The following is a 21,806-nucleotide window of genomic DNA, read 5'->3' as shown; positions in this document are numbered from 1 at the left end:
TGTCCAGCACAAAGGACATAAATGAATGGGTTGGGTCTCAGGAGGATACAGACGTCATGGTGATTTTAAATGCAACGAAATTATCAACATGAAAACCTGCTGAGTGAGAACGAGGTCTATTAGTTTTCACTAAATGTTGAAGTCCCTGCTTCCATGAGCTGTTATAATCAGACAAAATGCATAATAAGAAAGAACATGAAGCAAAGCAGCACTCACAGAAGTTTCCAGGAGGCTGCAAGCTGTGTTTGGTCAGGGTGCACCAGCCCACGGGGAAGATGTCTCTGGAGTCGAACGGACACCAGTAGTCGAAGGCGCCCCGCCAGCCGTCAAACATGACGAAGATCTCCTGACCTCTGACCTCCCCCACCGTGGCCGGACAAATCAAGTAGGGGTTCTTCCTGTCCACCGCCTCCAGCTTCATACCAGGCTGGAAGTAGTTCTTAGCAGGGCTGGCTGGTTCCTGAACACACATGAATATAAATAAACAAACAAATACTGCACAGCAACAGCTTTTGTGAAAACAAGTGAACCGTGAACATAGAAGGAAAGTTGTGCACAATAAAAACCTTTCATATGGTGACCAAAGTCTGCTCTGCATCAAAATTAACTAATTAAGAAAATCAATCGTGAAAGTATTACATAGTTACATACATATTTTTTACACGACTTTCTAAAAAATTGTACTAAAACAAAAACTTCAACATCATTTTGTGCTTTTTTGAGTAAAATATATTTCTCTTTCTGACCTTTTAGCTACATTAACCCTCCTGCTGTCTTCATTTACGGGCACCAAAAAATATTGTTTCCTTGTCTGAAAAAAATCCAAAATATCAGCAAAAAAAATTCCCCAAATTTCCGAAAATTTGCAAAACCTTCAGGAAGAAAATTCCAGTAATACCTTAAAAGTTTCTCTTAAAAGTTTTTTTTTTTTTTTAAATTACCCAAATTTGGCAAGAAAATTCTTGTAAATATTTTCAAAATATGAGTAAAAATCTTCGAAAAAAAATCCTAAAAATATCTAAAGTGATTACATATATATCAGGAAAACTTCTAATATTTTCTTTAAGAACATTCACAAAAAAAATCAACCAAAATCCAGTGAATTTCGCTGGATTTTGGTTGATTTTTATGTGAATGTTCTTCAGAAACATTTTTAACATTTATTTTTTCCACCAAAAAATGTTGAAAATGTGGACATCAGAAGTTTCACTGTGAATATTTTTTTTCCCCCCACATTTTCAAACTTTCAAACGGGTCAATTTTGGCCCGCAGGACAACAGGAGGGTTAAACGCTGCAGGTATCTACTGGTATTGTGTCCAAACAAGTGCAGCATGAGCTTTGATTTGTGAGTGGCGCCCCCTTCTGTCTGTCCTAGTTACTGCAACAACAACAATCAGACAAAAAATTAAACTTTGCTATATCTTTTATATTTTCCAACCTGGTTTAAAAATTTTATCAACTACTGTCCTTGATATAAAATTAACTTTATTTATTCTATATTAAATTGTGTTTTTTAAAAATGTATTCATCATTTCTGTCTGTTTATTTTTCTTTCATTTATCACTGTTTTTGTAATTTGACTCAGTGTCCTTGTCATCTTTCAATGATTTCCTGACTATAGATAAATGCTGTATATATGAATGAATGAATTTAAAAACCTTGACTTTGAAACAATAATGACACCTTGTTTTCACTGCAGAGTTTGTGCATCTCAGGAAGATCTGCTCACAATGTGGATTCACTCTGAGTATTTTTGGTGAAAATGTGAATTTTTAAGTGTTTTTTCGTTTGTTTTCGCAGCTTCTAGCTGTCATTACCTTTTTAAAAGCAGAGGCGGGAGCCATCTCTGCACCGCTGAGCGTCCGCAGGAGGAACATGGGCCATGAGGAGGCATTCATCCTGAAACCTGTAAACAAAATCAGCATGATATGTTTACAATGAGACATTTATCCCCTTCATACCTGTGGGAGTATCAGAGGAATGTTGAAGATCAGTGAGCAGGACTTCTTTCAGGTAATCTTGGATTTCTATAGAATTGTTGCATCGGTGCAGTAAAGTATTTGTTGAGTATCTTGGTTTTTATGCTGGTCAGGTCTGTGATGAGGTTTAAACTAGATATTGTCTTGTCAGGAATTACTTAAAAGTCCTTAACTCATACAAACAGGCCTTTTGGACAGAAGACATCTGGATCATGCCACAGTATGAAACATGCAGGTAAATAATAAAGTTAATGATGCCTGAATTCCATTTAATTGCTTCAGTTTTAAGGTCCTAGTATTAAGCTACATCCTCATTCATTTTTTTTCTTTTAAAAAAGGTGATTTAAAGCAAAATTATTTCTGTCCAGATGAGCATTTTAGAATAATTTCAGAAATAATCTCTCTCTATACTGGGTCATTATATAATTGCGGGACTTTCTGTAACATAACTGACAGGTATCATAGTTGACATTTTTGCTGTTTTCAGGCCTATAACCAAACACCACATGGCATTTTTACACAAAGATTCTTCTAAAATATAATATGTACAATTGGAGTAAAATTGAAATTGAAAGTTATTTATAAAGATATTGTAGTAAACCTGTTGACTACTTTATATTAAATAACTCAGAAAGCCTTGGAGTCTTGCCAGTCTTTTCTTCAGGAGGAAATGACATCATGTGGAGCAGGTCATGTGATCTGGAATCAACACACTTCCTTGAGAGGTGTTTTTGTAATGGGGAACTTAGTTGAAAGTGATTTCTCAGACACAGATACAATTTGTTATTTTCCACATAAAATTTGATATATTGTCAAAAAAAGAAAGCTCTGTCATGATTATCTCAACTTAATAAAAAGAACACAATCAAAACAGTTTTTTTTGAATCAGCTCATTTTATTATTGTTTAGCTCATTAGAAGGTGGTTGTTATTTAATTTGGATGGTTATTTAGTTGACATTTTAGTGATATCCAGTCATTTTTTTCTTAATAAGTGACTGTTTCCATAATAAATAATTCTGGAATTTGTAAATACATGATCATAATGAACATACAAAACAGTTTTTTTTACCTTTAATAAAAACGTATGCAAGATATATCCCATGGACTTCAATAGTTCCTCAATTATATATTGACCCAGTAACAGCCTAAAAAACGCAGGAAAGATGACTATTCAGATACAGTGTGTGTGTGTGTGTGCGTGCGTGCGTGCGTGCGTGCGTGTGTGTGTGTGTGTGCGTGTGTGTGTGTGTGTGTGTGTGTGTGTGCGTGCGTGCGTGTGCGTGTGGTGGACTGCTTGGTCGTGGAATCATGTGATAGGGGCGTGATGAATCAGAGCAGAGAAGGCAGTGACTGCTAGGAGCCAATGAGGAAGCGGACATCGATGACTCTTTTCTCAGTTTGTACGTTCTCGGTTTCTCTCCTCGCATCTCGATCACTGCCACAAGCAGAGGAGACACGAGACATCCTTCAGTGAGATTCAGAGCAGTCGTTTCAAAGCGACCTCCATCAAACCTGACACATGGTGCAGCTACATCGTCTGTGCTCTGCTTTGTTACAGCCTACTGCTGTATTTCATGATCTCTGTTACAGGAGCAGAACAGTATTCATGTCATGTTTAATTTGAATTCAATTGACAATGCAGCAGAATGTGACGAGAATGTAAGATCTCATACATTATTTAACCCGAAAATGATGCATGACACATGAAATTATGCAACACAAATAAAAAGTGACATGATTTATGACTGATTTCGAGAAATATGACACTATATTTATGCAGTTCTGCTCCCGACATGGTCTGTATATTATGTTACATGTGCAGAAAAGACTCATTGGATTCATCCAGGATATACCTCCTCTATCCTCAATATGCATTTTTGGAACTGAGACCTACTTCAAGATGCCACAGCAAGACTGATTTCCAGGTCACTGGCAGAAGGACGGAGAAAAGAGGAGATAAGGAGGCTCAAAATACTAAAATGAGTTCAGCCTTTTGTTTCCAAAAGTGTCTGTTTTTCTCTGTCTACACTTCAACACTGCAAAAAAAAAGCTTCTGAATATCTTTAACATAAAAATAGTTATATTTTCAGTGGACAAAAGGCCAAAACGGATGTCGTCAGTGTAAAAAAAATGTACTGGGACGCTGGATTCTAACAGAGCTGTAGTTGATGTTGTTGTGCTTTTCCTGCTATTACAAGTTCAAATGTGAAGAAGGCCTGTGATTCTACTAAATTAATAAACCTCTGCACTAATAACTGTCACCTCCTCCACCCCCCCCAAAAGTGTCTCTGAAATTTTTTATTTTTTATTTTTATTTTACTTGCTTGTTTTGTTTTTTATCCTTTCACATCTTTACTGTAGCACTTTGAGATTTTGCTTAAATGAAAAGTGCATTACAAATAAAATTTATTATTATTACTATTATTATTACTAATCAGGCAAATTAAGTAAAAACCCCTGTATTAGACGACTGTGTGTGTCTGTGGGCGTCAAAGATCAAATACTGTCATTATAATGTTATATTTTCGGTTGTGTAAGCGTCCTTCATGAATTATGCGAAGGATTTTTAGTTCAGCCACTTTCTAGGAACTATAATTATCCAACTTCTAGTTCAAAAACATGCTCTAGACTGAAAACACTTTCACATAAATGCAGAAAAAGCTAAATATTTTACTAAAACTTTGAGTCCTCTCACCCAGCGGCGGCTGCAGCATGTCTCCGTTCCTCTCGCAGGTTCCTATTGGCTGGATGTCCGACGAGTCGACCAACCGCCAGAAGTCGTTGGTGTTGTCGCTGCCGTCCAGACGCAGGCGCAGACGAGTTCCCATCATGCCCATCACCGTGGCGATGCACACCGAGTTAGAGTTGCGAGGGTCCCGCGCCTCCAGTTTCATACCGGCTTTGAAGTCATTGGAGGGAGGAACTCTGGACTGCAGAGGGACACAAAGAGACCTTCAGTCATCTCTGCTGGTCCAAGGGGCTCATATGATGTCAAAGGTGAGAATATTATGAAGACTGGAAGTTCAAAATTACAGTAAATAAGAAAAGTCTGGCAATAGTCTTCATTTTTGTTATCGATAAGAACTTTCTGACTCATTTTTGACCTGTTTGTTCCTTCTGAAGATGAAAAATTGTTACAAGAGTCATAAATATGATCTTTTTGAATAAAAGACTAAATATAAATAAGAATCTAACAATGTTGGTCATTAACTGGTGTAACCAGCAGCTTATATTTGTTTGGGACCATTTTCAGCTCTAGTTGATCATAAATAAATGTCTATACCAACTCAATGAAACAGCAAGGCTCAGTCTGAATTACATTTGATTTGTTTTTGATTGTTTTTGCAAAAGAAATGGAGCTTTTTGGCACAGAGAAATAAAGTATAGATGCTCTGCAGACAAAACTTGTGGTGGTTTTGGATGAACAATAAAAATACATGAGATCAGCAGAGTAGTTCTTTAACTAAGCAACTATTTCTAAAACAGAACAGCGACAACAATTATCAACTCAAATATTATCATAATTATTAATATTAAAAGTAAAGGGAGACACTTGAGGAAATAATCCAAACAAAGGGACCTTAAATTTGCATTTTAATAATCAGATACCTGTTTGAAGCAGGTAGGGGATGCTGCAATGGAGGATGTTTCTCTCAGATATTCCTCCCAGCTGAATGGTTCTGGCAAAGAAAAAGATAAAAGAAGTGAACTTCAGACCACAGAGACACAGATGCAGTTATAGGAAGGTGTGAAATAAAAAAACAGTCAAGTGACAAACAAAAACAAGCAATAAAAATAACATATCTTTATTATTGACTAGAAAAAAAACACCTAATTATTAGCTTATCTGAGTAAATTAAAAAATAATTTGCATGTTTCTACAATAGATTATAACTAAATAGAGAGAAAAAAGTTCATTTTATTCTTTTTTATGCACAGCTGATAAATCTGCACAGCGCAAGAAACAAAAATAAATGTTTGCACAAAAAAAGATAAAAAAATAGTGGAAGTCCTCACAAACTTGAAAAACCTACTGAACTCACAGCTCAACATGAGTGAGTGCTTTTCTTAACCCACGAAGACAAAACAGGTGACTGATCTCTGCAAGCGGTGACACTAAAGTGGTTGAATCCTAAAAAAGTAGCTACTAATTCAGAAAGCCTAATGAAAGGATCAACAAGGCAGAGATGTGAGGAGCCAACCGTTGGATTTGTCGAGGGCAGAGCCTGCTGTGATGCTGCTTCGTCTCTCCTTCTTCTCCTCTTTTTGATCTGAAATCAAAATGATGATTGAAGCGCTCATCAGAATTCTGCAGCTTCTGATACACAGACTACAATTACTGCTAGAACGAAGCCAACCAAACACTTCTGAGAGTCTCAAACACCCAAAAAAAATCTAATTAAGCTGTGGGAAACATGAGTGAGGATTTTGATCTTTTCTGCCATGTGTTTGATTCATGATGTTTGCAGATCTGACAACAGGTTTACCTCTGTGTGGTGTTCGGCCCATGATGACCGCTGCAGGTGAAGTCAGATCTTCAGGGACCTAAGCAGACACTGGAGACAACACGGTCCAGGAACATCAGCCACAATACGTACAAAATCATTGCTGTTCAATATGTACATGTGCACAGTGTGGTTATTTTCCACATCAAGAGGAATCTGTGCAACATCTGAATCTCCACATATGAAAGAATCTGCACAATATCAACAGTGTTTATGTGACGGGTCAATATACAACTGTGGGACTTTTTGTAAAATAGTGAACAGGTATCATAGTTGACATTTTTGCTGTTTTCAGACCTAAAATCAACATGGCTGCCTATAACCAAACACCACATGGCATTTTTACAGAAAGATTCTTCTAAATATTATTTATGCAATTGAGTAAAATTGAAATTGAAAGTTATTTCTAAAGATATTGTAGTAAACCTGTTGACTACTTTATACTAAATAACTCAGAAAGCCTTGGAGTCTTGCCAGTCTTTTCTTCAGGAGGAAATGACATCATGTGGAGCAGGTCATGTGATCTGGAATTAACACACTTCCTTGAGAGGTGTTTTTGTAATGGGGAACTTAGTGGAAAGTGATTTCTGGGACAGAGATACAATTTGTTATTTTCCACATAAAATTTGATATATTTCGAAAAAAGAAATATCTGTCATGATTATCTCAACTTAATAAAAAGAACACAATCAAAACTGTTTTTGAATAAACTCATTTTATTATTGTTTAGCTAATTAGAAGGTGGTTGTTATTAAATTTGGATGGTTATTTAGTCGACATATTAGTGATATCCAGTCATTTTTTTATTACTGATTGTTCCCATAATAAATAATGATGGAATTTGTAAAGACATGATCATAATTAGTTTTTATTTTTTAATAAAAATGTATGCAAGATATATCCCATGGACTTCAAAAGTCCCTCAATTATAGATGGACCTTTCTGTGTGTCTATAAAATGTTCTCACAGTGTTACATAATAACAAAAGAGAGACAATGCAACATTTAGAAAATGAATATTTTTAGAGAACTTTCTACAGCTTTTAAGAACAACATTCTGGGAACTTTAAGAAAACTTCCTGCTCAAAACAGTACCAGAACTTTCTCTGAACATTTTTAGAACAAAAACAATTACTGCTGGGACTGTTTTAACTTAAGTCCTGTTTGCCAATGTCATTTTTTGTATATCTTCTCTAACACTATTTTCCTGTTTAGTCTGTTTTATTCTATTTTATTTGTATCTTCTACTGTATTTTACTCTTTTAAATTTAATTTAAATGACTTTTCATTTTGGTCTGGTATTTCTTTTGTATGTTAGTGTTATTATGTCATTTGAACTACTTTCTTGTAGCTTAACCTTTCTTGTAATGTTGTGATATTATTCGTGCTGCCAACAAATCCCATAAAAACACCAAAAATCAGGACTAACTCGATCCTTCTTGTACTATCTGTGCAGCCGAACCCTGATAACCTGCTATTGTTCATCCTAACAAAACACAATGATCCACACAGTTGCACCAGCTGACACGTTCCTTTGTTACCATCAACACACACTTCGGTTTACTCAGAGTCAATCCTTCTTACGCCACCTTCATGTCGCTGCACACACACAACAGGATCAAATGTGTATTAATCCACAGCTAAAAATAGTCCCGAAGAAACACAAGATTCTCTGGTGTTTGAGTGACGTTTGCTGAGGCTTCAGTGTTGCAGCAGCTGTTTTAGAAAATTACTTTGCTTTTATTCCTAATGAAGTTATATTTATCTGTAACATATGAAAGATTGTTGTCTGGAATAAGAACAAATGGACTCACTCAGGTTATAGAAGTTAGAAAATATTCTTATAGTTTAGGGGATTTTAATGGAATTTGTGGAATAGAAGAAAAACTAAAGAATCCTTCCTTAAAACACAATGCCTTGCTGCAGTTTGTTTACTTCAGGTGCGACTGTAACAACACAGTAAAAAAAAAAAAATTGTTGTTTTAATGGTAAAATTCTGACAGCTCTGGTCGCCAGAATGCTGCTGTAAATTTATGGTAAAACATTTTCTACATATTTACGGTAAAGAAATGTATTGATATTGTTGATTTTAGGGTTAAAAATGTGCTTCATTCCATATTTTATTGTTAAAGAAAGTTTTACATGAGAAATTTACATGAAAATACTATACAAAATAAAGTTTGTGTAACTTATTATAAATACTACAGCATTTTTACATTATCAGCACAACTGTTAGTGTATTTAACATGAAATATGTGAATTTTTAGCAAAAATTGCAGTTAAACTTGTCATAAATATTAAAGCATATGTCCATTATTAATTCAAAAGTACATCAATTTGACCAGTAACTAACTGCATTTTTTACATGTAATAAATACAGAAATTGCCATGTTACTTGTTATAAATATTGTTGCATGTTTCCATTATCAGCGCAACAATATGTATATTTGACTGTGAAAAACTGTATTCTTTTCGAGAATTAAATGCTAAAATTCCAGTATTGTTATACATATAACGGCATTTTTCCATTAAAAACTGTGCAGGAATCGGGAAATTTATTTTTTCCAAGAGGAAAAAATCTATAGGAGACACTTTGCTCCTGATTAACCTGTTTACGGTGATTCAGTATTATATAAACTGCAAAAGACTGTAATATTATTTAGATATTCTAAGATGTAATCTGAGACTCACAACTAGATCACAAAAAACACAAAGAATGCAGAAGATCCCAATGAAACCATGGTTACTGTTTGTGTTGCTATCAGTCCTTACGAACTTCTCTGGTCTGAATGTTAAAATTAGCAGCTTTGCAACATTTCTAGGATTTATTCCTGATTCACTAACAAGTATAATTGAAATAAAATTGTTACCAAACTGTTTATGCTGAAAATCAGGCCCAAAATTCCTCATCAGGTCTACAAAAGAACTCATCAGCATCGTCCCGCTCTCTGCAAAGCCGACACAGAGCTCAAAACCAAACACAAAAACAATCCACAGCAGCAGAAAAAAGCAACACATTCCAATTAAAATCCCCAAAAATGGCAGGTTAAAACGTCCCCAGAAGCCAGACAACGTCTCCTTCCCTTGTGCTGCAAAGTTTCTAGCATCTGCAGCGTGTTGTGGCCGTCCCTCCCTCTGGAGACCCCTTCTGTCTCTGCAATGAACCCCATTGAGTCCGGAGGAGCCATAAAGATTCCAAGCTGCCATAAAAAGCCATTAAGACGTGTGGATGTGAGACGTCTGCTGGCCGACATGAAAAGGATTCCAGCTCAGCTCGTCGCTTTGCTGCAGACCGGCTCAGTGTTTGCTCTGGTCTGTCCGCCTCACTCAAGAGGGTCAGACAAAACTGCCCTGCAGACCAGGAAGCACTTAATTTTTACTACCTCCATTTCCACCACGGCAGCCACTGATCTGGGATTAGCCTAATGTTCACAAACCTGAAGTCTGAAAAATGGCCTGGTGTCAGCACGAGCTGTCAGAGTGTTAACTGCTATATACTTGTTTTCTGCATTACTAAAAGTTGCTTTGTTGTAATTGCAGAAAATTTCACATCAAAAAAGTTAATAATATAGTTAGAAACCATTATTTTCCTTTTTTCAAGGTCTGGTTTTTGCACAAATCCTTTGATCTCGCCATGTAAGTTCACAAAAGAGAATTAAAAAATCATTAAACTGAAGTTCCATTAAAGATGTGTGGCATTTACTAGACCAGGGGTGTCAAACATGCGGCCCGCGGGCCAAAACTGGCACTCCAGAGGGTCCAATCCGGCCCTCAAAGTGTAAAAATTACAGAGGAGACATTAACTGCAATTTGTAAAACTATAAATGTTAAATAATTTCTAGACCATGACAAGTTGTTTTGCTCATAAAGTAAAATAATAGATCGTTCATTGTTCTTTTGTCATTTTGTGTCTCATTTTTTTATTTTGTCTCATTTTTTTCTTTTTTGTCTAATTTTTGTCGTTTGTCTCGTGTTTTGGTCATTTTGTTTCTCGTTTTTAGTGTTTTGTGTCTCGTTTTTGCCTCGCTTGTGTTTTTTGTCTTACTTTGTCATTTTGTGTTTTGCTTTATTCGTTGTTTTGTGTATTGTTTCAGACTTGTCATTTTTTGTTTCATTTGTGTCGTTTGTCCATTTTTTGTCACTTTGTAACCTTTTTGTCAAATTTTTTGTCTCTATTTTTTGTTTCATGTCATTTGTCTCATTTTTTGTCATTTTACGTCTCGATTTTGTAATATTTTGTCTTGCTTTTGTTGTTTTTTGTCTGATTTTTATCATTTGTCTCACGTTTTTGTCGCTTTGTTTCCTTTTGTCTCGCTTGTGTTTTTTGTCATATTTTGTGTTTTATTCGTTGCTTTATGTATCATTTTTGTTTTGTTTCACACTTTTGTCATTTTTTGTCTCATTCTTTGTCATTTTGTTTCTCATTTTTGTCGTTTTGTGCCTCATTTTTGTCATATTTTGTCTCGCTTTTGTTGTTTTTTGCCTTTTCAAAAGTAAAATATTACATCATTCAGTTCCAGATTCCTGTGACTAAATGTTGTGTTCCTTTGTAGACACTGTGATCTGGAAGTTGTAATGAGTAAATGATAAACTGAGGCTGAATGTTTTTGAAATTGAATTTATTTTTCTCTAGAAAGTTTAGGTTGTTCATAATGTTTTGTAAAAAGATAATTCCCTAAATGTGAACATTTTTAGAATGTACTTTTTTGCACAAACAAAGGAAACATTAGGAGTTGTGGTTATTTATAAGTTTTTATGCTATGATTTTACTGGTCTTGTCCACTTGAGATCAAATTGGGCTGAATGAGGCCCCTGAACTAAAATGAGCTTGACATTCCTGTACTAGAGCAATATTTGATTTCATGGCTAAATAACTGTTCTGTCAGTTATTTTTGCAATTAACAAGCTGAGTCTACATCAAAAACAAATTCCTAGAGCCAAACAGGACAAAATAGTCTTAAAAAGGCTAACAATATTCAACATAGAATGAAATAAAGCAGCAGATCCTCACAGTTCAGAAGCTGGAAGCAGCACATTTGCTTGATAAATAACTTAGATTATAACTTATTATCAAAACTGCTGCTTCTGTTGACCAGTAATCAATGAAATGACTGATAACATTATGTCCTGCATCGGCTACAGCATTAAAGTAAGAAAAGCGTCTTCATTTGTCGTGTTGTTATGCTGACTCCTTTCTATTATACATCTATAAAACAAAATATTCTTATATCATTCTAGTGGATGTTTCTGCTAAAACGATTTAACAGTTCAAATGATGTAAGCTGCCTCCTCAACATGAGACTGTGCTGCTTTTCTTTCATTTATTAGAATGTAAACTAAATATCTTAGAATTTATAGAGTAAAAGATTAACTCATCAAGAAAACAATTAGCTGAATAACCGATTATGAAAACAGATGCAGGTCTAAGGAAATCCTCATCTCTGCTATCAGGTGTTTTTGACAGAAAGATTCATCATTTATGATGCTGACAGTCATTTAAAAACAGAGGACAGCTGCCAATTCTTGCATATGAGAAGCCATAAGCGCAGATATTAGCATTTTTGCTTCATAAATAATGATAACTACTAATAACGAATAAACCTGTGACGGAGGGACTTTAAATATGTGGGTTTAAACTCCAGCACATTATTTCCTATTTTGTTTGACCAGCAAGTTTAAACTTCAAACATGTTCACAGATTCAGTTCACCATCTTATAAAACACGTAAATGTTTAACTCCAAACACCAAACATTTACAGGTAGCCTCCTCAATATGACCCTGTGATGCTTTTCTTTTAGTTATTAGACTGGAAACTGAATATCATACAATTTATAGATGAAAAACTGTAATTCATCAAGAAAACAATTAGCAGAATAATTGAATATGAAAACAGACGGAGATCTAAGGAAATCCTCATTACTGAGGACCTGCTGCTGGAGTTTATGATGTTCTTAGTTTAAAAATGAAAAACAGTCATCCTTAAACTGACAGTGATGTAAAACAGAATAAAGCTGCAAATTCTTGCATTTAACAAACTATAAACTGTAAATATTTTTACATTTTCACTTCATAAATAACGACCAAATAATAAACCCCATCTCTAACTGAAACTCTGCAAAGTGTTGGAGTGAGGTTTTGAGTTAAAACTTAACTAATCAAAAAAAAAACAATTAGCTAAATAATCAATTATGAAGACAGATGCAGGTCAAAGGAAATTCTCATCTCTGCTATTAGGTGTTTTTGACAGAAAGATTCATCATTTATGACGTTGACAGTTATTAAAAACAGAGGAAAGCTGCAAATTCTTGCATTTGAGAAGCCATAAGCACAGATATTATCATTTTTGCTTCATAAATAACAACCAACTAATAAACGTATCTCTGACACTCTACAAAGTGTTGCAGTGATTTTAAATGTGTGTTTACCTTTCAGCACAGTACTTCCTCTTTTGTACAACCAGCAAGTTTAAACCCCAAATACATTCACAGATTCAGTTCACTATCACATAAAACGTGTAAATTTTTAACCTCAAACACCAAACATTTACAGGTAGCCTCCTCAATATGACCCTGTGATGCTTTTCTTTTAGTTATTAGACTGGAAACTGAATATCCAAGAATTTACAGATAAAAAATGGAATTAATCAAGAAAACAATTAGCAGAATAATCGAATATGGAAACATGCAGATCTAAGGAAATCCTCATTACTGAGGACCTGCTGGAGTTTATGACGTTCTTACTTTAAAAATGAAAAACAGTCACCTTGAACCACACTGACAGTGATATAAAACAGAATAAAGCTGCAAATTCTTGCATTTAACAAACTGTAACATGCAAATATTTTTCATTTTCACTTCAAAATAATGACCAACTAAAAAAATTAATCTCTAACTGACGCTGTGCAAAGTGTTGGAGTGATTTTAAATGTGCAGGTTTATCCTCCAGCACTTTATGTCCTCTTTTGTTCGACCTGTTCATTGTCACAAAAACATTACTAATTTGTCTTCAATGTCTTAGACTGTAAGCTAAATATCTTAGAATCAATAGAGTAAAAAAAATTAACTGATCAAGAAAGCAATTAGCTGAATAATCGATTATGAAAACAGATGCAGGTCTGAGGAAATCCTCATTACTGAGGACCTGCTGCTGGAGTTTTTGACATTTTTACTTTATAAATGACAAAAGAGTCACCCATAATCAAACTCACAGTGATATAAAATGGAAATCTTGCATTTAACAAACTGTAAACTGTAAATATTTTGCATTTCATGAATAAAGGTCACCTAATAAACCCATTTCTAACTGACGGAGTGATATTAATGCACTCATATTCACTTTTTACCCTCCAACATGTGCTTTCCTGTTTGTGCATGGGGCAAAAGGGTGAAATTTGTATTTTTGTTTTGTTTTGTTTTCAAGAAATAATTTGACAGTAATGAGATCAACCTGCAAGCCCGGACTCAAACCATTCTCTGGGCCTCTGCTTCCTCTGTCACACAGGACAGCTTCAAAAACATTAAACATGTCTCAAATAATAATAATACTATAAATAAAAATAATAATAAAGCTACAAAAGTCATTATCTATCATGAACAAATTATACTCAAGCATAAAAAAATGCAAAATGACTTGAAACATGTCTCAAATGACTCAAAAATGTCAAAAATAACCAAACTAGTCAAAATGCATTCATAATAATAGAAATGTGCCCACAATTATTATGATTTGTACAAAATGACTCAAATATTTTTCCATAATGATCCCTTTAAGGGTGAATTTAACCCTGCTGGTGTGATGCAATATGTCCATGACTCAATTCCTGTTTTGTGCATGTGGCAAACAGGTGAAATTTCTTTTTTTTTTCCTTCTTTAACCCTCATGTCATCCTGTGGGTCAAAATTTACCCGTTTGAAAATGTGGGAAAAAATAGATTTTCACAGTGAAACTTCTGATGTCCACATTTTCAACATTTTTGGGAAATCTTTGAACATTTTTTGGTGGGAAAAAAGAAATGTTAAAAATGTTTCTTAAGAACATTCAGAAAACTCACTGGATTTTGGTAGATTTTTTTCTGAATGTTCTTAAATAAAATATTACAAGTTTTAATGATCTAGATGGAATCACTAGATATTTTTAGGATTTTTTGGGAAGATTTTTACTAATTTTTTGAATATATTTACAAGAATTTTCTTGCCAAATTTGGGAGATTTTTTAAAATAAAACTTTTATGAATGAATGAATATGAATGAATTATTGGAATTTTCTTCCTGAAGGTTTTGCAAATTTTCAGAAATTTGGGGAATTTCTTTGCTGAATTTTTGAATTTTTTCAGACAAGGAAACAATATTTTTTGGTGCCTGTAAATGAGGACAACAGGAGGGTTAAGAAATAATTTGACAGTAATGACATCAACCTGAAGCCATCCTCTCAGTTTGGAGACAGACGTGAGGATCACATTTCCTGCAGGGCGTCACCTCCAGGATGGAACTTCTACCTTCATATCACACATTCATTCTCCTGCAGCCAAACTGTTTCTCTTAACATTTAACATGAGTTGCATTGAATTGAATGGGGGAAAAAGCCTCAGAGGTGGAGGAAAAAGCAGCAGCTTGCATGTTGGGTAAACATTCTTTCAGCCATGTGCAGGCTGAGAGGAGCAGGAGGCTGGACGAGCAGAAGAAGGTGAAAATTAAAGAAAAGTCTGTGACGCATTTTCATTTTGGGTTCTGGTCACATTTAGTGGGCGGGACGGAGCTCATTATTCGGGCTAAAACCCAGCTAACGTTGCATTGTATCCTCATCTTAGCAGGCTGCTGCTTTCCCCCCAGCTCCTCTGCAAATCCTCCCCTTTCCTCCCTCTGCAGGAAACAGCAAATGAGCTGAAGGTAGCTGGTGAAAAACAAGAAGAAAAGCTGCAGGATTCAGTAGAAACACTGTGCTGTCTGATCTATCAGAGCAAATGGAAGGAGAGAGGAGGAGGAGGAGGAAAAAACAGAAGCAGCAGGATCGCTTCTGGTTCATCAACAACTTCCCACCTCAACGGGAAAAACAAGCGAGAGAAGACAAGAGAAAGCTCGTGGTTTTGTTCGCGTTAGAGTAGTAATGAGACAGGAGCCGTACCGACCGTGTGGACAGGATGTTTTCATGGGAGATTCCTCACTTTGTAGCAGATGCAAGCCGCCATGTTCGCTGCAGCTCCGCGCATGTCCGCCGCGCACTGCTCCAATTCACATTTTTCCGCTGGAGGTTAGAAAAAAAACATAACCGGAGAGGAAGGAGGGTTATTATTCATTAGCGGCTTTAATAAGGCGGATATCGTTTGGTGTCGGGGGTTAATAATAAACTGCAGGTCGAGTGGGAACGAAAAGATTCATGTTTGGTGATTTTCATGCAGCAGGAGGTGATGAGATTGAAATCTATCAGCAGGTACTGGAGCAAGAAAATAATACGAACTAGTTATAAAGAGCAATGAAAAAATGCCAAAATTTGTCCATAATAATGAAAATTGAAAAATTGAAAAGATTCACTCACATATATTTATTTAATATATATGACTATATCTCTGAAAGAACTCAAATTTTGTCCAAAATAATGAAAACTTGCCCAAAATTGTTAAGATTTGTCCCAAATGCCTCAAAACTTGTCAAAATGACTCAGAAAAATTTATAAAATGACTCAAAAAATGTCCAAAATAATAAAAATTTGCCCAGAATTTCTTAGATATCCCAAATGTCTCCAAAATGTCCAAAATAACTTGAAACATATGTCCATGGCTCAAAAATTGTCAAAATGACTCAAAAATATTATAAAATAACTGAAAATATGTGGAAAAAATAATGAAAATTGGCCAACAATGCTAAGATTAGTCCCAAATGCCTCAAAAATTGTCATAACTTGAAACATATGTCCAATGACTCAAAAATTGTTAAAATGACTGAAATTACAAAATAACTCAAAATATGTGAAAAATAATAAAAATTGCCCAACAATACTGCAATTTGTTCCAAATGCCTCAAAAATTGTCAGTGACTCAAAAAATTACAAAATGACTCAAACTTTGTCCAGAATAATGAAAATTTACCCAGAATTTCTAAGATGTATCCCAAATGTCTCCAAAATGTCCATAACTTGAAACATATGTACAGTGCCTCAAAAATTGTCAAAAGGACTCAAAAGTATTATAAAATAACTGAAAATATGTGAAAAATAATGAAAATTGGCCAACAATACGAAGATTAGTCCCAAATGCCTCAAACATGATCAGAGTTACTGAAAAATAGTCCAAAATAACTTTCCCAGAATTTCTAATATTTGTCCCACATGATTCCAAAATGCCCAAAATAACTTGAAACATGTCTAAAATGTCACCAAACCTGCTCTAAATGACTAAATTCTTGCTGTTAGACTGATTTCAGTCATTGTTATCCTGTACTAATACCATTAAAGTGTAATAATAACAATAATAATAATAATAATAATAATAATAATAATAATAATAATAATAATAATAATAATAATAATTATTATTATTATTATTATTATTATTATTATTATTATTATTATTATTATTATTATTATTATTATTATCAAAAATATCAAAAATAACATGAAGTATGTCTATAATAACAATAATACTAGTAATAATAACAATAATATTAATAAGAATATCAATAATGATAATAAAATTGCTACAAAAGTCATGATGTATCATTAGCAAATTATGCTGAAGTATAAAAACTTTGCAAAATTCCCTGAAATATGTCTCAAATGACTCAAAAATGTCAAAATGACTTTTAAAAAATGTCACATGTAACTCAAAATTCATTCATAATAATAAAAAATGGCCAAAATTACTAAGGTTTGCCCCAAAAGAACTTGAAACATACCTGAAATGACTCAAAAAATTACAAAATAACTACAAATATGTTCAAAACAATGAAAACTTGCCCAAAATTGTTCAGATTTGTCCCAAGATAACTCATAAATTGTCAAAATGACTCAGAAAATGTCCAAAATGACTCGTCCAAAATCATTTGGAACATGTCTGAATTTACTCAAAACATGTCCAAAATAACTTGAGTATAGTATTCTAATCTAAAATGTTATAGACAATACACTATAGCATTTTTCATTTTTATCATTAATAATCTTCCATGCATGGAGTGTATTTGAGCTGATCCTGTTGCAGTTTGATCTGTAAAAAGTGTCACATTTCTGATTTTTTTTTTCAGTTTGGACACTAACTCACATGCTGTGGTGTTATTCACTGGTGTATGTGTAAAAAAAGTATGCAAATCATTAATACAAATGGTGTAATTCTATGTTTAGATCATATTTTTTAACTTCTAGCATTAAGGTCATTTTTTAGCATCAAAATGACCTTTTTAGTGTCATTTTGGCTCATATTTTTTTTTTTTTTTTTTAAATCAGTGAGCATGATGAGCTCTGCCAAATAAACTAATAAATGATTAAATGAATAAAAAAAAAAGCTCACTGTAATCAGTAAGTTTTGTCCTTTTTTTGTTACACTCATAGTATGTTTGTGTGTAACATCTTAATCAGCCAACACTGTAATTTAGAGAAGTAAATAATCTGGTACATTCATGTGAAATGTGTAATTAAAGTTCTCATGTTAAGAACCTTATATATGTTTGACTGAATGTATTTACTGCTGTTTTTAAAGAAAACCTTAAGAGATGAAAAATATTCACTATTTCCTCAGAAAGGACTGAAATTAAAAGCATTTTCCTGTGGTGAAACTGTCACTGACAAAATGTGAAATAATTTCCTTCCAATAATCAAAATGCTTCTCTCTCAGATCACAAACGTGGTATGAAGTCTAGGTGAGAAAGTTTTTATTTGGCAACGATTTTGACCAACTGTTTCTCATTTTATTAGTACATCTCTGCAGTGTGGCTGCAGCTTCTAATGGAAGATGAAGATCTGACAGTATTGTGCATCATAGAAGTGATGAATCAGGCTTCAATGTCACATGAAGAGGTGTTAAAATCCTGTATAGTGACACATGGACTCCATAATAATTTCAAGTTTATACTTTTTCTCCACTGCAAACCAGAGAATAAGCTCAACATTTACCTGAATTACTTTGCATATTTGGATTTTAAATACACATCCAACACAAAAACATCAACTTGCATCAGTTTATTATGCATCCTAGTATTGAAATCTAACTTTAGGTTTACACATAATACTTTATTTACTGCATCACAGTGGGAATTGCATAATAGATTTAGATTTCTAACACACAATCACCTCATAAATTAGGAAGCCCTGATAAATCCAGTTATCCAGTATAGGCCTAATGTTCTAGTGCTGCCTAAAAAGGGTCTTTCTGCATAATAAGTAGTTCACTTTTACTTTGTTAAGCACACTTTACCAGCTGTGGAGTACATCTGCTGATAATAATGGTGCACATAATCACACTTCACTGCAATATGTTTTTGCATATTTTACTCTACCTCTGGCTGTGAGACAAAGAAAGCAAGAAAGTATTTTGACTTTGAATTCATATAAATCACACCTTCTTGAAGAAATTATCATTGTAATTTAATAACATGACACTTTATGGAGATGATTTTCTTGATTTTTGCTGCTAAAGTAGTTGCACTGAGCACACTGGTGACAAAAATAAAGGTCAGATTTGTGCATAAACTTCTAGAGCAGGGGTGTCAAACATGCGGCCCGCGGGCCAAAACAGGCCCTCCAGAGGGTCCAATCCGGCCCACAGGACGACTTTGTAAAATGTAAAAATTACAGAGAAGACATTAACTGCAATTTGTAAATTTGTAAAATTATAAATTTAAAAAAATTCCTAGACCATGACAAGTTGTTTTAAAACTTAGATTGCTCTTTTGTCATTTTGTGTCTCATGTTTGTAATATGCTGTGTTGTTTTTGTTGGTTTTTGTCTTTTTATGTCTGGCTTTTACTGTTTGTCTCACATTTTTGTCATTTTTTGTTTTGTTTTATTCTTTGTTTCGGGTATCGTTTTTGTTTCGTTTCTTGTCATTTTTTGTCTCGCTTGTGTCCATTTTTTATTGCTTTGCAACTTTTTTGTATAATCTTCTGTCTTTTTTTATTGTTTTGTGTCATTTGTCTCATTTTTTTGTCATTTTGTTTCTCGCTTTTGTCATTTTGTGACTCATTTTTATGATGTTTTGTCTTGTTTTGTTGGGGGATTTTTTGTCTTTTTAAAAGTATAATACTGTATGATTCAGTTCTAGATACCTGTGACTAAATGTTGTGTTCCTTTGTAGACACTCTGTGATCTGGAATTTGTAATGTGTAAATGATAAACTGAGGCATAATGTTGCTGATATTTAATTTTATTTCTTAACAAATTTCAGTTTGTTCATAATGTTTTGTAAAAAGATGGTTCCTTGAATGTGAATATTTTCAGGATGTACTAAAACAAAGGAAAATTTGGAATTGTGGTTATTTATAGGTTATTATGCTGTGATTTTACTGGTCTGGTCCACTTGAGATCAAACTGGGCTGAATGTTGCCCCTGAACTAGAATGAGTTTGACATTCCTGATCTAGAGGCTGCAGTGCTTAACGTACACAATCCTAACAACACTTCCTCATTATGGAGCAGGTCAGGTCGACTCCGTGAATCCTATGAATTCTCAGTGATTTTTGCCAATTATTGCAGCATTGAAGGGGAGGTGCAGGTGAGGCAGAGTGGAGAGGAGCAGCAGGAGGGTTTGGAATCTGACCACATGAGGACTGAGGATGCGTCAGAAAGGCTGATTATCAAACACATTCAATACCAAACAAATGAAGAACTGCATTTCATTTCCATCCCAAAGTTTTATTTCATCACAGCTCATGGTGGATGTAGAAGAAGAAAAAAAGAGAAACACTGCTGGAACGCGCAGACGTCCGCCTTCCTATTGGCTGCGCACTGCGTCACTCAGAGGGAATGACGATTTTTTGCTGCTATAACCAGCTGATGCTGAGGCTGTGAACACGGAGCCTCTGAAGAACTGTTGACGGTACATTGACACCCTGCCATTGGCTCTATGCCTGCGGATTCGGTCTCATCTCCGTCCAGAGACTGAGTGAGTAGGAGATTTGATCGTGTCACGACGCACAGGCCCCGGGTTGCTCCCCTCCCTCCACTCCTGTCGCTCCACATGATGTTTCTTCGTCTTCCCACATCATCATTTTCATGGGCATGATGCTGTGTGCTTCACAGATTCAGCTTTCTCATCTCACGCTGGAGACACATCACATCTGCAGGTACATTTTATGTCTTTATTGGTTTGGTTTAACCGGCTGCGATTTGGTTTTTTTTTTCTGTTTCCTACGTGCGTAAAAATGACATCTCACCGTGGGCTTCGTGGATAAACGCTATTTGTGGATCTCGTTGTGCAACACTGTCGTGAACATGCTCCGTGGACCAGACCACGTTATAATGTATGCACTGGCTGCTGTGTAGGCTGAGAAACGCGTGGACAGCGATGGAATGGTGGTGCGCTCCGCAACGCAGCGACGAGAGAGACGCAGTTTCGGTGCAGAGAGAGCAGCATTACTATCTCCCTTCTCTCTCACCCTCTCTCTCTCACTCTCCCTCCCTCTCACCTCATATACAAACACACATACCCTCGTGCACGCGCATGCCTATTAAATTCCCAAACTCACTTATTCGTGGTTTTCTTTTTGCGCGCAGAAACCAACAGGCGTCCGGTGCAGGATTGATGTTCTCCTTGAATTTCTGTCAATATTCTCAGTGGTGCTTTCACCTGATTTCCGTTTGGTTGCAGGTTGCAAGCTGTACCCATTTTTAGGAACACGTTTTCCTTGAGTACAAAACCTGCTGCAGTTTTTTTTTTCTTTAGAGCATCCAGTGAAGGTACAGTGATGGATGCAGTCAGTCTCCAGTGGCAGCAGGATGTCTGTAAATGACCAGCCATGGATGGCCTCAACATCCACCTTATCTCTTCCTCTGGAAACACTAGCTGTGTGGAATGTACACTGCATAGGAAAACGCCCACACACATGAGCCAAATCAACATTAAAGTGTTTTTTTTCCTTTCTTTTTGCACTGCTGAATAAATCACACAAATGAAGTTGGACTGATACTGCGAGAGGCTTTTGTGGTTCCAGTCCAACAGCATTCAAATTACAAAAGAGGCATTTAATAATCGTGGTCAGTTGTTGGATGTGTGACAGGAAGAGATGTAAGCCTTCAGATAGAATTGTTCTGGAGCCTTTTTTATTATTACAAGACAAGCTAATAATATTGTATGTATGTGCATGAATATAGAATGTCTTTTTGGAAACTGAATGTGGCAGC

The 21,806-nt window shown here is 35.1% G+C and overlaps 2 protein-coding genes across 9 annotated transcripts in view; one reads left to right on the top strand and one right to left on the bottom strand.

Moving 5' to 3' along the window:
• The window catches only part of scml2 (Scm polycomb group protein like 2), a 49,830-nt gene extending 34,128 nt beyond the window's left edge, over positions 1-15,702 (bottom strand). The window contains exons 1-7 of one of the 4 annotated variants that reach the window (XM_023268383.3): positions 15,611-15,702; positions 6,469-6,537; positions 6,184-6,252; positions 5,591-5,661; positions 4,677-4,911; positions 1,819-1,907; positions 217-460 (exon numbers count right to left, since the gene is read on the bottom strand). In XM_023268383.3, the coding sequence (XP_023124151.2) occupies positions 217-460; positions 1,819-1,907; positions 4,677-4,911; positions 5,591-5,661; positions 6,184-6,252; positions 6,469-6,490 (730 nt within the window). In that variant the 5' untranslated portion in view covers positions 6,491-6,537; positions 15,611-15,702. Of the gene's footprint in view, positions 1-216; positions 461-1,818; positions 1,908-4,676; positions 4,912-5,590; positions 5,662-6,183; positions 6,253-6,468; positions 6,538-15,606 lie in introns of all 4 variants that reach the window. The other 3 variants (XM_023268385.3, XM_023268384.3, XM_055012313.1) reach the window with 3 other exon arrangements.
• A 4,714-nt stretch (positions 15,703-20,416) lies between these two features.
• Positions 20,417-21,806, top strand: part of cdkl5 (cyclin-dependent kinase-like 5) — a 55,583-nt gene continuing 54,193 nt past the window's right edge. For 4 of the 5 annotated variants that reach the window (XM_023268399.3, XM_023268401.3, XM_023268398.3 and 1 more), the window contains exon 1: positions 20,422-20,749. The gene's annotated coding sequence lies outside the window, so the exon portion shown is untranslated. Of the gene's footprint in view, positions 20,750-21,806 lie in introns of all 5 variants that reach the window. The other variant, XM_035947301.2, reaches the window with a different exon arrangement.

The sequence above is a fragment of the Amphiprion ocellaris genome, chromosome 1, assembly GCF_022539595.1.
Source record: "Amphiprion ocellaris isolate individual 3 ecotype Okinawa chromosome 1, ASM2253959v1, whole genome shotgun sequence".
Taxonomy (NCBI): domain Eukaryota; kingdom Metazoa; phylum Chordata; class Actinopteri; family Pomacentridae; genus Amphiprion; species Amphiprion ocellaris.
The sequence above is the reverse complement of the archived record's forward strand: the minus strand, read 5'-3'. Positions and strand labels throughout refer to the sequence as shown.